Source organism: Gorilla gorilla, chromosome 20, assembly GCF_029281585.2.
Source record: "Gorilla gorilla gorilla isolate KB3781 chromosome 20, NHGRI_mGorGor1-v2.1_pri, whole genome shotgun sequence".
In the NCBI taxonomy this organism is placed as follows: domain Eukaryota; kingdom Metazoa; phylum Chordata; class Mammalia; order Primates; family Hominidae; genus Gorilla; species Gorilla gorilla.
Genome location: NC_073244.2, coordinates 53282381 through 53298773, shown reverse-complemented (window position 1 = coordinate 53298773; position 16393 = coordinate 53282381). Strand labels below are relative to the sequence as shown.

Here is a 16393-nt window from a genome sequence, read left to right as displayed (position 1 = left end):
TAAGGAGGTGAAGGTGGAGCCTGGTTTCCATTCCTTGCTCCAACAGACCCTTCTTGTCTCTCACGTGTTCCTGCTGTGTCCCACCTCTTCCTTCCTGGGGCCTTTGAAGACCCCGCTCTGCCAGGGGTTTCTGTGCAGCTCCCCATTCCCTCCTGGCACCACCCATGGGGAAGGCAGGGTGACCACAGGACTGTCAGCCAGACAGAGGCTTCCAGGTCAGGTAGAACATGGAAAGGACCTGAGCCACAGCACATCCAAAAGACAGGGAGAGGGAGGGTTTCCTTGAAGCCTTCCCCAAGGACAGCAGAGCTCAGAGCCACACACCTCCCTCCACCACAGCTCTCTTTCCAGGACACACCAGACACCTCCCTCCACACCCAGGAGCTGTAGCTCCTCCTGAGACCCCTGGGCCTTGGTTTCTGTGCCTGGGTCAGAGGCCAGGCTGGTGACACTGGAGACAGAGGGCTGGTCCCTCCCCAGTCATCCCCCAGTGAGCCCCTTCCTATCCCCCAGAGCCACCTCTGTCACCTTCCTGCTGGGCATCATCCCAGCAGAAACCCAAGGCCCAGCTGGGTTTCTCTGTCACAAGGGAAATAATCCCCCTGGTGTGACAGACCCAAGGCCAGAACACAGCATCGGTCAGCACTGGGAAAGGTTGGTTGTCCTCCCAGGGGACAGGGGTCCATCAGCCTTGCTACTCAAAGCTTATAGACAAAAGGGAAAGAGGAAGAGGGACAAAAGAGGCAGGAATGAGAGGGGAGGGGACAGAGGACTCCTGAGCAGAGACCCCACCCCTGGACCATGTGATCTTGGAAAGTGCTCCTGCCCTGGGAGGAGGCTCAGCACAGAGGTAGGAAGGACAGCAGAGCTGACAGTCACAGCAGCCCTGACAAGAGAGTTCCTGGAGCCCAAGCTCTTCTCCACAGAGGACAAGCAGGCAGCAGAGACCATGGGGTCCCCTTCAGCCTGTCCATACAGAGTGTGCATTCCCTGGCAGAGGCTCCTGCTCACAGGTGAGGGGAGGACTTCCTGGGAGTGGGTGGGAGGAGGGCCAGAGAGACTGGCTGGGGTCTCCTTGGGAGGATGGGGCTCTGAGAGGGGACAAAGGGCTTCTGTTGAAGTCCTTTGGGAGAGGACACCAGACAGGGACAGGAAACCAGAACAGGAAAATCACATTGGACTGGAATTGGAAAGGGTCAAGAAAATCTCACATGTTCTCTTTTCCTGGTTAATCATCACTAGCTGCTACATTTTGAAATATGATAATAATAACTATATCATGTGACACTTCAAATAAAAACATAACCAGGGCATAAAACATTGTCCCTAGCCACCAACCTCAGGCATTGGAAAATAAACCCCAGGATGTGGAGGGAGGGCCCTGGGAACTCTCACGAACTCATCTACTGGAGCCTGCAGCCTGTTCCAGGCACTGGGGGGCAATCCAGATCACACAAGTCCCTGCCCTCACAGAGCTCACGCTCTCATGGGGCAGAAGACAGACAGGCAAAGAGATCTAGAATGTGAAGCCAGGTGTTGACAAGAGCTCTAAAGGGAATAGAGCAGGGAAATGTCAGAAACGGAACACCCAGGGCTTCTAGAGAAGGTGTCAGGGAAGGGGTCTCCCAAGGATGCCCTGATGTAAGCAGGTCTTGCAGTATGGAGGGATCCCTGCAGATCCCTGGGGAAGAGGATTCCGAACAGGGAAATGTAAGGTCAGAGGTGCTAAAGAAATAGGGGTCATGCTGCTGACATTGATCCAGTAGGACACACACACACACACACTTACTTCAAGATGGGGGTGGGTGAAGAGACCTGCTCAGGATCCAGGGCCCCATCTTTCCACCCCAATACATAGGTCCCAATATTGACTGATGTTCTCTCCCCCTCCTAGCCTCACTTTTAACCTTCTGGAACCCGCCCACCACTGCCAAGCTCACTATTGAATCCACGCCGTTCAATGTCGCAGAAGGGAAGGAGGTCCTTCTACTAGTCCATAATGAGTCCCAGAATCTTTACGGCTACAACTGGTACAAAGGGGAAAGGGTGCATGCCAACTATCGAATTATAGGATATGTAAAAAATATGAGTCAAGAAAATGCCCCAGGGCCCGCACACAACGGTCGAGAGACAATATACCCCAATGGATCCCTGCTGATCCAGAACGTCACCCACAATGACGCAGGAATCTATACCCTACAGGTTATAAAAGAAAATCTTGTGAATGAAGAAGTAACCAGCCAATTCTACGTATTCTGTGAGTGACACCTCCATGACTTCTGGGTGCTGGGGGCCAGTTCTACTTCATACACACGGGATTGTCAGGCCTGGGTTGTGCCTGTGTCCCCATCTACATTTTATCCAGTGTTGGAGTTTGGGCATTTAGTGAAGGACACACATGGGGGAGACAAACTTCTACAGACCAGAATCCCTTTCCTGCATCCAGACCCTGCAGATACTTGCTGCAGAGGAAGGACAGTCTGATGGGGGGGACTCAGCAGGGGGAGATCAGTCTCAGCCAAGATTCTGTGCCCTCCCCCTGAAAAAGACCTTGGAGAACTGGGTCAGAGCCTGGCCTGAGGGGTCCCCTGGAATCCTCACAGAGAAGCTCAGCCCTGGAAGCATAAGTCCCAGATCCCTGTCCCAGGGCTCTTGACTCCAGGTGACCCTAAGGAACCTGTGTCAGGGCTGGGTTGTGGCCTCCTGGGCTGAACTGACTGAGAGCAAGGATTTGAGCTGTTTGAGGATCATGGCTCATGGAGCTGGTCACCAGCCTGGTCACCCCCAGGGCCTCATCTGGGCAAGGACAGAGCCTTCTCCTTCACCTGAGACTCAGCCTGGAGAGGACAGATGAACAGGATTACTAGGACCTCAGTCCCCCTGGATGAGGAACTTAAGAGAGGTCCTAGGGGAGTCAGTGTCCTCAGGGGGAGAAAAAGAAGAAGAAAGTTTCTGCTGTAAGTTCTTTGTACACCAGGAATCAGGTCCAAATAACCCACTCCTGGAGGCAAACAATCAGAGATCCTGCTTGTTTGGGCAGCTCTTCTACACAGGGCTCTCGTCCAGGTAATTGTGATTATTTTAAGGTGAATTCACAGACAACAAGGCAAGCCAGAGACCATTTACGCTTTATCTCATTTTGTTAAAGGAAACTGAGGCAGAAGGAAATACAGCCACTGAGGCAGGGTCTCACGCACCAGACAGTCACATCAGAGTCCCCAGGTCTTTGTAGCCACAGAGCTTGCTTCCTAGGCATCCAAGCCAGAAGTGGGAGATTCTGGTCTAGGGAGTGAGGAACAAATAGAGAATTAGTTTTTACCTAGAACTGAATCTCTTGCCTCAACTATCAGAGTCAGTGCTGGAAATGTCCAGGCCTCTCCCTTAGATTCACACTCCTACCCTCACTGGACCTGAAATCCTGTGTTTCCTGATGTGTTGGTGTCACTCCCACAGGAGGATAAAGGAGAGGACTTTGCTTTCTCTCCCCACTCACACCCTGCACATGCCAGGGCCCAAAGTGAGACACACACTCGCTCAGTAGTTCTCTCATGAAGGAGGGAGGGAATGAATGAAGGAATGAATGATCCATAATCTCTTCAGAGACTGGAACCTGATGCAGGATCCTAGGAGGCTCTGGCACCTGTTCCCTGTCCCTCCAAGGGGCTGAGACCCATGTTCCACCCCTCTCATCCCCTGCCCCTAAAGCCACCCCAGTGGGAGACTGAGACAGGAGGGTGTCTTGAGCCCAGGAGTTCAAGACCAGCCTGGGCAACATAGCAAGATCCCTGGATCTTAAAAAAAAAAAGAAGCCACCCAGGTGTTAAGTCTCATGACTGTGTAAATGCTTGGCCATGGGACAGGGATGAGCAACTCCTCTATCTGCTCTCTACACTGACTCACCAGGGGGCCAGAGGCAGGACAGGTGTGCAGTCCCCAAAGCCCATGGGTTCATTCCACCCATTTTACTACCAACTCCATCCTTGTCTTGCTGTGGGGCTCAGGTCCTCCAGTCATTCCCGGGACCTCCTCCAGGTGCAGCGGCCTAGGCAGGTGCTGTCTGATGGGTTTGCTGTCCATTCCACATACACCTGTGTCCTCATGATGACACCATTGTCATAAGGTGGGGTCCCTTGGAATGGGAACTGCACCAGCCACTGGCATCTCGCTTAGACTCTGCCTAGTTTAGATGAATTTGATCAAACTCTTGTGTTTCCGTAGGTCAAGAGAAAAGGACGAAAGCATTTCTCATGCCTGTGTTGGGATTTCCTCTGTTTTGCTGACTGCACAGGAGCTGGGGACAGGGAGCTCTTTGTAAATTTCCTAACATGACACACATCTCTTCTCCTAATTTGTCTTCATTGTTCTTGTTATGTCATTGAGAATCCTCAGATTTTCAGCCAGCCCCTGCTTGTCTCACTCACCCTTTCTCTATCTTCTTCTGGACTCTGCTGCACTTTCCTGGCGGTCACTAGCTCTTGTCAGTCACCATCAAACACCTGGGTAGAGCTGCCCCACCTGGAGGCCCTGCAGTCTGAGTACTAAACTCACCTCTAGACTTTTTCCTGGTCTCCTCTGCTATGTCTGCTCAAACACCCATTGTTATCATCACCCATCTCTGGGATATCCTTGGAAAAAAAAGGCTCAGAGAAACACCCCTTGGCTGGGTGGTGTAGGAGTGTTCAGCTGGAAGGAACTCAGCTCCTGCCCATTCGAGGTGAGGACCCCAAAGGGCCAGGTAGGCAGCCATCAGGAAAGGACCAGGAGAGGCACCAGTGGCTGTGACTGATGGTCCTGGGTCTGTCCATGGGCCAACGCTGCTGCACAATTTACACTTGAGAAAGTCTGTGCTTCTCTAAGACAAATCAGGCAGCCTCACAGTGTCTGAGCTCTCAGATCATTGTGCATCTGTCTTGTGATACACACACCTTCTGTGGGCTTTTAAGGACTTGAGTGGGCTTAGAGGTGGGAGATGCCAACTCTGATTGAAAGATGCCCGTGGGAGAACCAAGGGTGCCACACAGGGCAATCTTTTCTCTCTTATCTGCACAGCGGAGCCACCCAAGCCCTCCATCACCAGCAACAACTTCAATCCGGTGGAGAACAAAGATATTGTGGTTTTAACCTGTCAACCTGAGACTCAGAACACAACCTACCTGTGGTGGGTAAACAATCAGAGCCTCCTGGTCAGCCCCAGGCTGCTGCTCTCCACTGACAACAGGACCGTCGTTCTACTCAGCGCCACAAAGAATGACATAGGACCCTATGAATGTGAAATACAGAACCCAGTGGGTGCCAGCCGCAGTGACCCAGTCACCCTGAATGTCCGCCGTGAGTATCTTCTGTTCCTCCGTGGCCCAGGCTGACAGCCCAAATCCACGCAGCCAGAGGCCAGGCCTCTTAGTCCCTCTCAGGTCCAAGTACACAGACCCTCACCTCTAGGCACCCAGGCTGGCCAAGCAAACCTGGGCAGACCCAGCCTTGACCAAGAATAGGAGAGGAGGGGCTGCTCCTGTCCTGGGAGGCTCAGGGTCCACAGCCTGTGATGGGAGAAACAGATGAATGTCTCAGGCTCAGTGAACACATCGGGGTTTGGTTGGGACTTCAGGATTGTGATTTGGGTAAGAGGGACAGTGCAGCCCTTCCACAGACCAGGAGCTTCCGCTTCCCTCTGAGGACATCACTTACGGCTTTATTCTCTTTGCTCCGGGTGGCTTGGACACCCCTTCTACCCCAGATATATCTTACGAGTTAGGAGCAAACCTTAGACTCTTCATCTATGCGGCCTCTAACCCACCCTCTCCGTATGTTTGGCTGAGTAATGGAAACCTTCTGCAACACATGCAAGAGCTCTTTATCCCCAAAGCACTGCAAAGAATAGTGTATCCTATACCTGCTATGCCCACACATTGGCCACTGACCGCAATAGTACCACAGTCAAGATGATCACAGTCCGTGGTACATGGATCCCTGGACCGTTGGCATCATATTTTGAGATGGGGTCTCTCTGGTGTTAAGGAAGAGCTGAAAAAACTTTTCTTTTCCAGCCTGTGTCCCATGGGCACAAGCAGATCCCAAATTCTCCCCCCTGAACCCTCTCACTCTGTCTCTGCAGACCCTCCTCCCTGTACTTCAGTAATTTCTCATGGCTGATTATGGATCCAGCCTGGAATGTGAGGAGGGGGCTCCCTCAGCCCCAAAGCCCCAGGTAGTGGAAAGAGCTTCACAGAGGGAAAAGCAGGAAGGGTCCTTAAGGGTTCTCTCAGTCATCAATACGTCCCTTTTTGTCACCTGTTTGTGTTCTTTTGCCTAATTCATGAGCTACAAGGAAGAAGGAGGCTTTGAAACATCTCACACTTTTTCCCCAGATGAGAGGAGGAAACCCGTTGGACGAGGGAGGAGCAGCTCAGAGTCTGCTCCCTGCTCTGCTCCCGGCTCACCTGGTGACTGGCCCTGCCCTGACTCCACCTGGGGTGGGACCTGGGTGTGTGGAGAAGGTGCTTGGGAGACCTGTCCTGAATCTGGCTAAATTGAGCTGTCAATCAATGGCAGAGCCTCTCCTGGGTCAGGCTTCAGGGAACTGGGAAGAGAGGGAGCCCTGGGGCAGACTCTTGAACTGTGGCCTGGCTCTGAAGTCACCGGCTGTATGACGCTGTGGACACAGCACAGAGCACAGCTAGGGATGAACATTTGGACAAATAGGGAGATTCAGCCACTGGGACTCTGCAAGGGAGGGAAGGGGCAGGGCCACAAAGTGTGTATTTATAGCGAGGGTAAGAGTACCAGCCACTATGTATTCATAAAGGTTAAGCACTCATAACCTGAAATTTACCGTATTAGCCATTTTACATATACGGTTTAGGGCTGGGCGCGGTGGCTGATGCCTGTAATTCCAGCACTTCGAGAGGTTGAGGTGGGTGGCTCGCTTGAGCTCAGGAATTCAATACCAGCCTGCACAACATGGTGAAACCCTGTCTTCCCAAAAAATTAGCGAAACATGGTGGCACATGGCCTGTAGTTCCAACTACTTGGTGGGCTGAGGCGGGAGGACCACTTCAGCCCAGAATGTCGAGGCTCCAGTGAGCCTTGATTGCGCCATTGAATTCCAGCCTCGGTGACAGAGTGAGACCCTGTCTCCAAAAAAAGTATGGTTTAGTGATATCAATTATATTTATACTGTTGTGCAACCATCACCGCTATCCATTTCCAGAACTTTTTCAACTCACCATGCAAAACCTCTGCACTCAATAAACAGTAACTCTCCACTCCTTCTAACCCTAGTCCCTGGTAGCCATCATTCTACTTTCTGTCTGTCTGTAATTGACTATTTTATTAATAAGTACCTCACATCAATAGACTCATACAAAATTTGTCCTTTTGTGTCTGGCCACATTTCACTTATCATAACGTCTTTAGGGTTCATTCACGTTGTAGTATGTATCAGAATTTGAGTCTCATGAGTGTGTAAATCCTCGGCATTTTATTTTATTTTATTACCTGTTAAGATTGAATGAGTTTGTGTGGATATATTTCATTTTGCCTCTTGACGTATTGTTCGGTGGACTTTTGAGCTGTTTCCACATTTTGGTTATAGTGAGTAATGCTACTATCAACATAGGTGTATAAATATCTTTTCAAAGCCCTACTCTCCATTATTTTGGGCATATGACCACAAGTGGAATTGCTGCATCAAATGGTAGTGCTTTGCTTAATTTTTTTGAGAAACGGCTCTACCATTTTCCACTGTGGCTGCACCATTTCACACTCCCACTGGCAATGCACGAGAGTTTCAATTTTCCCGCCTCCTCAAAATACATGTTTTGTGTTTTCTTTTCTTTCTTTAAATCAAAGCCATCCTAACATGTGTGTGGTGGTGTATCACTGTGGTTCTGATTTGCATATCTCTAAGTATTAGTGATGTTGAGCATCTTTGCATGTGCTTATTGGCCATTTGCATATCTTCCTTGGAGAAATCTCTGTTTTAGTCCTTTGCCCATTTTTAAATTGGGTTTCTGGGTTTTTGCTGTTGAGTTATATTAGTTCTTTGTATATTCTGAGAATTAATCCCTTATCAGATATATGATTTGCAAATATTTTCTCCCATTCCATGGGTTGCCTTTTCACTTTCTGGATAATGTCCTTTGATGTAGAGAAGATCTTATTTTTTATGAAGTCAAATTTGTCTATTTTTTTTTGTTGCCTGTGCTTTGGGTGTCATAGCCAAGAAATCACTGTGAAATAGAATGTCATGAATCTTTCCCCCTATGTTTTCTTCTAAGAGTTTTATAGGTTTATCTCTTACATTTAGGTCTTTGATCCATTTTGGGTTAATTTTTATATGGTGTTAATTTTTATATGGTGTTAAGTAAAGATTCAACTCATCCTTGTTCATGGATATCCAGCTGTCCCAATATCGTTTGTTGAAAAGACCATCCTTTCCCTATTGAATGGTCTTGGTACCCTTGTCAAAAATAATTTGACTATAAACGCAAGCATTTGTTTCTGGGCTCTCCATTCTATTCCATTGGTTTCTATGTATTCCTTTATGCCAGTACCACACTGTGTTGATTACTGTGGCTTTGTAGTAAATTCTGAAATCAGGAAGTGTGAGTCCTCCATCTTCATTCTTTCATATTGTTTGGCTATTTAGAGTCCTGAGACTCCATATGAATTTTAGGATTTTTCTATTTCTGCAAAATATGCCACTGGGATTCTGGTAGGGATTGCATTAATATTATCATCTTAATGATATTAGGTCTTCCAATCTATGAAAATGGAATTTCTTTCCATTTATTAATATATTCTTTAATTTCTTTCAGCAGCATTTTATAATTTTCAGCTTACAATTTTTTCACTTCCTTGGTTAAGTATATTCCTAAGAACTTTATTCTTTTTGATGATAATGTGAATCAATTTTTTTCTTAATTTCTTTTCAGATTGTTCACTGTAAGTGCAAAGGAATACAACTGTTTTTTGGCTGGACGCAATGGCTTACACATGTAATCCCAGCACTTTGGGAGGCTGAGGTGGTCAGATCATTTGGGGTCACAAGTTCGAGACCAGCCTGACCAATATGGTGAAACCCTGTCTCTACTAAAAAAAAAAAAAAAATTAGCCAGGTGTGGTGGCGCACGCCTGTAATTTCAACTACTTGGGAGGCTGAGGCAGGAGAATCATTTGAACTGGGGAGGCAGAGGTTGCAGTGAGCCGAGATCATGCTACTGCACTTCAGCTTGGGCAATAAAATGAGACTCTGTCTCAAAAAAAAAAAAAAAAAGAGAGAGAGAGAGAGAAAGAGACAGAGAAAAAAGAAAAAAGAAATACAGCTGATTTCAACTGATTTTTGCATGTTGATTTAGTATCTTGCAGTTATACTGAATCTGTTTATTAGTTCTAAAATTTTGTTTTAATCTCTAGGGTTTTCTACATGTAAGTTCCTGTCATGTGCAAACAAAGTTAATTTTACTTCTTTCTGATTTGGATGTTATTTTCTTTCTTCTTGCCTACTTTCTCTTACTAGAACTTCCAATACTACATAGAATAGAAGTGGTAAAACTAGGCATTCTTGTCTTGTTTTTATCTTAGAGGGAAAGCTTTCAGTCTTTCTCCCTGGAGTATGATGTTAGCGTTGGGCTTTTCAGATAATGCCTTTATTATATTTGAGGTAGTTTCCTTCTATTTATAATCTGAGTGTGTTTACTATGATAGAATGTTGAATTTTGTCAAATGTTTTATTGGTTCAGTCTCCCGAGTAGTTATTAGTCTATTCAGATTTTCTGTTTCTTCATGGTTCCATTTGGAAGGTTTTATGTTTCTAGGAATTTATTTCATCCAGGTTCTCTAACTTGTTGGCATATAATTATTCATAATACTCATAACACTTACTATTTCTGTAAAATTGGTAGTAATCACTTTCATTTCTGATTTGAGTAATTTCTATCTTCTCATTTTTTTTCTTAGTCGATCTAATTAAAGGTTGTGAATTTTGCTGAACTTTTTTGAAGAACCACCTTTTGGTTTCATTGCTTTTCTCTATTGTTTTTCTAGTCCACTCTAATCTTTATTATTTCCTTCATTAGCTAACTTTGGGTTTCATTTGTTTTTCTCCTATATCCTTAAGTTGTAAAGCCAGGTTGTTGATTTCAGATCTTTCTTCTTTTAAATGTATGTATTTATAGTTATACATTTCTTGCACAAGATTCTTAACTTCTCTGAGCCTTAGTTTCCACAATTGAAAATTGCAATAAGAGTGCCTGCTTCACAGTATTGTTTTGAAGATTTAATGTAATAATCAATGAAGCATTCAGCAAAATGCCACATGCAGAGGAACTGTTTCATAAATGTTAGCTGCTGTTGAAGCTACCATTATTATTAGCCTTGAAGTCAGGTAGTCTTAGAGTCAAATCCTAGATCCGCCTGTCACTAGCTGTATGACATTGGGTAAGTTTTTTCACCACTCTAAGCCATTTTCTAAGCTATTTTCACCACTCTAAGCTATTTTCTACCTGACAGTATTATTTTACAGCTCAAATGAGATACATGTAAATAATTTAACACAGGGCCTGACACATAGGAAGCACCCCTCAACAGTAGCTAATATTAGTGATTATTAATCATCAGTCTGAGTTGACTGATGACTGATGACTGATGAGAAATTAAGCCCAAATTATTGCAACAGAAATAAAGAAGAAACAGATGCAGAAGGTATTATATATACATGTGCATATATATATTCACATATATACATATACATATACATATACATGGGAGAAACAGGCATTACACAAAAAGTCCACTGGGACATGGTTACTGATTAATATGAGAGAGGGAAAAGAACAGAGTTAAATACGAAGTCTCAAGCCTCGTATGTTAGTTTTCATTCAGTGAGATGCAGCCAAGATGGGATTAGACATGCAATATAATTTTGATGGAAAAACACCTGTGAGGGAAAGTGGGATAGGAGGGGGAGGAGCCTGGGAGAGCCCTCAGATCATGATGCAGATGTGATGCCTGTGGAATAGAAAGAGAAAAAAAAGAAAGTTTTAGATTGCAGTGCAGTTCGAAGAGAGTTTCTGCAAGACTGTTGGGAATTCCTCAAGCCCATCACCTTTCAGAGCAAAACAGTCTTGCAGAACTTGACTTGCTTTCACACACCTGCTGGGAGCCCGTGGGAAGTGAGGTCTCTGTGCAAAGGAGGTGGTGAATTCAAAATGCACTAACTGCCACAACTGAGACACTAAGAAAAAAAATGCAACCATGAAAAAGTGGGAAGTTTTAATGACATACAAGATTAGCAATCAGTCTTTCTCAAATTTCAAAGCCTTCAAAAATATCTGAGTGTAAAAAGGTCAGGATGGAATTGACAGAAGACTGACCATCAACCTGGAAACCTGGTGAGATGAAAAACCTGCAAGAATTTAGTTGGATAATCATCTCCCAGCAACCTTACCACAAAAATAATGTGTTCCTTGAAGGAACAAATAGAAACGACTTCATGCTGAGAGTTGGTTCCTGGGGGACTTCCCTGTAAAATAAGATCAACTTCATTCCTTCTCTTTTCTTTCCATGACAGATGAGTCAGTACAAGCAAGTTCGCCTGACCTCTCAGCTGGGACCGCTGTCAGCATCATGATTGGAGTACTGGCTGGGATGGCTCTGATATAGCAGCCTTGGTGTAGTTTCTGCATTTCGGGAAGAGTGGCAGGTATTATGACCTTTCTTCTTATCCTATTTCCTGCAGGGCTGACTGCCACGCTTGGGAGAGGGAAAGGACTTCTTCACCTGTATCTGGGGCTAGATCTCCTCCTCCTCTCACTAAACTCCTGCTTCTAAGCACTAATTCCTGCAGGTCTCTTCTTCCCTGGTCTTCATGCTTCCTGTACTCCACTGTCTCTTAGACATGACTACTCCCAGCCTCTGCTCATTTGTTTCCCCAATTCAATACATTGTGAAAGCTTCTTGGTCCTTTTTAAAACATCTTTCACTTGTGCTGTTCTCTCCATTCCCATAAACCTCAACAATTGCTTGAAGTCCTGCTTGACTTCTTTTCTGTAGTCTTTGAATGCTTCCTAGCATATGACTACTTCATTACCTTCCTAAAATCGCCTACTCAAGAACCTGCAGGGGCCTACTCTAGCCCATTAGATAAGTTCACATTTCTTCTCTTCATGAATCCTTTTTACTTCCTTTACCGCTACTCCTGAGTATAATTTCTCTATCCTAATTAGATCTGTCTTCCTATACATCCCTGCCCTTCCACCCCATATACACATAGAATTCTTAGTTCCAATGTTATGTCTAAAAACAAGGTAACCTTCCTCCACCACCTGTATTGTGGAGTTACCCACACCCTTCATCACAAGCAACCTCTGTCCTTGTGGAGGACAAAGACGGTAGCATTAGCATGTGAACCTGAGACTCAGGACACAACCTAAGCGTGGCTGAGAATCTTTTCCTGATAACCAATTCATGTGTTCATGAAAGATACAGAAATGAAGAAGGCAAGGTCCCTACTCCAGGGAACATAAAGCCTAAGACAGACGATAAGACAAAGGGCCAGGTGCATTGGCTCACAACTGTCATCCCAGTGCTTTGGGAAGCTGAGGTGGGAGGATCCTCTGAGCCCAAGAGTTCAAGGTTGCAGTGAGCTATGATTGTGCCTCTGCACTCCAACCTGGGCAACAGAGTAAGACATGAAAAATAATTGTAATACCAAAATAGAAAAAGATAAATTCCACAAGAAGAAAGAGAAATCTAATGGGAAATATGGCTACACACTGGAATCACTGGGAAATTTTTAAAAGAACAACTGATTTCCAGGCTCTGCTCATACGTTTTGATTTAATGGTCTAGAGTGGGACCAAGGCGTTATTATTTAAGCCTTCCCACATGCTGCTAATGTGCAAGCAGGATGCAGAACCCCTGCTCTGATAAGCAGGACTTGGGCTTAAATCAATGATTTGTAGCTAGGGGTATGTATCAAAATTACCTGGGGAACTTTTTCAACATACATAAGCTTATACATTGTTGGCCATATTTGTTAATGGGCTATGCCCTGAACTCAGTAATCCAGTTGAGAAACAGAAGCGAGATGGAAATTCACCTTAACTGATATGTTAAACTATATGGAAAACACTGTCAAATGACAAGTGATGCCAAACCTTCTCTAAGTTATATTTGCGGGTATGTTATTGATGTGAATGTTTCAAAAATTATATGAGATTTCTAGAAATCTAATATTTTGTCAGTCATAGTGTTACATGCCACAGAAATAACCAAATTTGTTTGTGAGTGGTGTCATTATCATCAAATCCATCAAATCTGAAGTCTTATCTGATTTTTAACCATTGCCATCTTAAGTCTTTGTCATTCACAGACAGTTGTTTTGATTCTTCTCTAAAAGCACTTGGAAATGGTTACAGTCCAAAACTGCTTCTTTTCCAAGGAGATGTATGGCTAAGACTCTGACAAGTTGTCTTGAATACAAGTTTCTGATAACTTTAGAATCATACCATTGGGCTAAGAATTTCCAAAACTTTAATGAAGAGATATCTTCATGAAACTGCCAATCAAGATCAAGCAGAACGAAAAATTAATTTCATGGGACTAGATGAACTAATGAGGATAATGTTCTTATGAATTTTTAGTTGAAGTTTTGATGATTCTTTAAATGTTTTGCTTTCCAAATTTGAAGGAACATTTTTCTTTTAAGCTATCTATAGCTTACAGAAACTTGGTAAAATACAACTTGTGAACAAAAATTGAAACATTAATTTTTCTCCCTACATTTTCCATCCAGAATCAGGCAACTATTCATGGGTGTTCACATTGTTATGAAAATACTTATTTGCATAAGTTCAATAAGAATCTGTTCTGTTTATAACAGGATACATTTAAAAATACTGGTTATATTACCAAGGCTTTGGCTGGGATGTCATATTTGGAAATATACATAGAATGAACCCGTAGGTACTGAGGTACTGCAGGCAAAGTCTGAAGTCAGCCTTGGTTTGGCTTCCTAGTGCTGAGAGGTTTCTAAAAGTTTAATCTGAGATTCCTTATCAAACCTTCCAGCAAAGCAAACTTAAAAAGATGCTATGTGGTCAATCGCTATTCTTGCTATACTTCTTATATAAAGAATCAGACCAAGTTTGATGAGACTCTACCTATTTTGTAAACAGATTAGTCTTACTCTGATTAACTTTGGTAGAAACAGGGAGAGATAGAGAAAAATTATGTTCAGAAGAAAGACTATAATACAACTGTTATCAAATTGTAGCCCTGTATTTTGTTTTCAAGTTTTTATTATCCACCTGTAGACTGGACTGGACCCTGAATTCTTCTAGCTCCTTCAATCCCATTTTCTCCTGTGGAATCACTAAGTATAAGACCTGCTCTCTTCCTGAAGACCTATAAGCTGGAGGTAGACAACTCAATGTAAACTTCAAGGAAAAACCCTCATGCCTGAGATGTGGGCCACTCAGAGCTCACCAAAATGTTCAACACCATAACTAGAGACACTCAAATTGCCAACCAGGACAAGAAGTTGATGACTTCATGCTGTGGACAGTTTTTCCCAAGATGTCCCAAGCCTCATCGTGACGAGGCTCTTATCCCACTCCATTTTTCCCTGCTCATGCCTGCCTCTTTAATTTGGTAAGATAATGCTGTAACTAGAATTTCACAATCAGCGCCTTGTGCAGGTAATTTGACAGAGTGTTGGATGTGTCATGTCATCATGTCAAACCCAAATCTTTGACCTAAGGGATCCTTTATTCTGCCCAGTGGCTAACTTTAACAACATCCCTAATACAACTGTTTATTCAAATATACGGTGGTCCCTTTTAGAGTTAGACCTCTAGACTCACCTGTTCTCACTCCCTGTTTTAATTTAACCCAGCCATGGGATGCCAGATAACAGAATTGCTCCCTACTAGCTGAACAGGGAGGAGTTTGTGCAGTTGCTGACACTTCTTGTTGCACATAAATAAACACAGTGGGTACTACAGAGACTCAGTTGCAAAAGTTAACAAATATGCTGCTTGGTTAAAATGGGTAGGCTTCTTATGTGGCTCATTCTTTAATCTATTCTCTTTTATTTGGTTTGGTTCATGGGGTCTCTGCCTATGGATCATACTCCAAACTCTTGGTGTGATCCTCCTGATTGTCACAATATTAGTTACCCTGGTGTGCTGTATTCTCTAAAACCTTTAAATGTTTGCATGCAGCCATTCGTCAAATGTCAAATATTCTCTCTTTGGCTGGAATGACAAAAACTCAAATAAATATATGATTAGGAGGACATCATAACCTATGAATGATGGAAGTCCAAAATGATGGTAACTGACAGTAGTGTTAATGCCTTATGTTTAGTCAAACTCTCATTTAGGTGACAGCCTGGTGACTCCAGAATGGAGCCAGTCATGCTAAATGCCATATACTCACACTGAAACATTGAGGAAGCAGGTAGATCCCAGAACAGACAAAATTTCCCTAAAAGCAGGAGAGTCCAGGCTGTCTGAGTCAGCACAGTAAGAAAGTCCTTTCTGCTTTAACTCTTAGAAAAAAGCAATATGAAGTATTCTGAAATTAACCACTCAGTTTATTTAAATCAATTTATTTATATTCTTCTGTTTCTGGATTCCCATTTTACAAAACCCACTGTTCTACTGTTGTATTGCCCAGTAGGAGCTATCACTATATTTTGCAGAATGGAAACTGCCCTGATTCATGAATCACAAATAAAAGCCAATTGGATCTATAACTGAATTTGTTGTAATTTTGTCTTTTGATGCATGTTTACAGCCAGCGATGGCCAGTGGAGTCTCTCTGGCTGCATCATTCTCACCCTGACCCTTCCGCCTCTCTCTTTCACTTACAAGGACCCTTCTGACTACACTGAGCCCACCCAAATTATCCAGAATAACCTCGCATCTCAAGAAACTTAACTTCATCTCACCTGCAAAGTCTTTTCTTTTGCCAAATAAAATAGCATGCACAGGTTCCAGGGATTAGGATGTGGACATTTTTAGGAGGCCATTATTCTGCCTAATACAGGTAACTTCTGTAAACTTTACCCACAACAAAAATTGCTTTGCCTTCCTTCTGTGTCTCACTTTTCTGTCTGAATCACAAAGAGCACAAACTTCGAGGTGAAACACACTAGCTCTGCTATGAACTGGCTGGATGACTCTGGACCACTCACTTCACCCACTTCAGCCTCTTCTCATCTGCAGCGCAAGGGTCACTCTTACTGCATCAGAAAATGACAGCTTGAATGGGTACGTTAATATGTGGAAGGCATTAGACACAGAGCCTGGTACCTGATGAGCCCTTAGTAAACCTTTCTTTCAGTCTTTTCCTTTTGCCATCTCACATTCTCTCACCCTCACCTATC

General features: G+C 44.2%; 1 protein-coding gene across 1 annotated transcript; it reads left to right on the top strand.

Moving 5' to 3' along the window:
- The first annotated feature begins 949 nt into the window (after positions 1 to 949).
- CEACAM7 (CEA cell adhesion molecule 7) lies at positions 950 to 15755 on the top strand. The gene is made up of 5 exons (XM_055369587.2): positions 950 to 1013; positions 1895 to 2257; positions 5050 to 5328; positions 11570 to 11701; positions 14296 to 15755. The coding sequence occupies exons 1-4, from the start codon at positions 950 to 952 to the stop codon at positions 11659 to 11661; spliced, it is 798 nt and encodes a 265-aa protein (XP_055225562.1). The 3' UTR covers positions 11662 to 11701; positions 14296 to 15755.
- Positions 15756 to 16393: the final 638 nt, after the last annotated feature.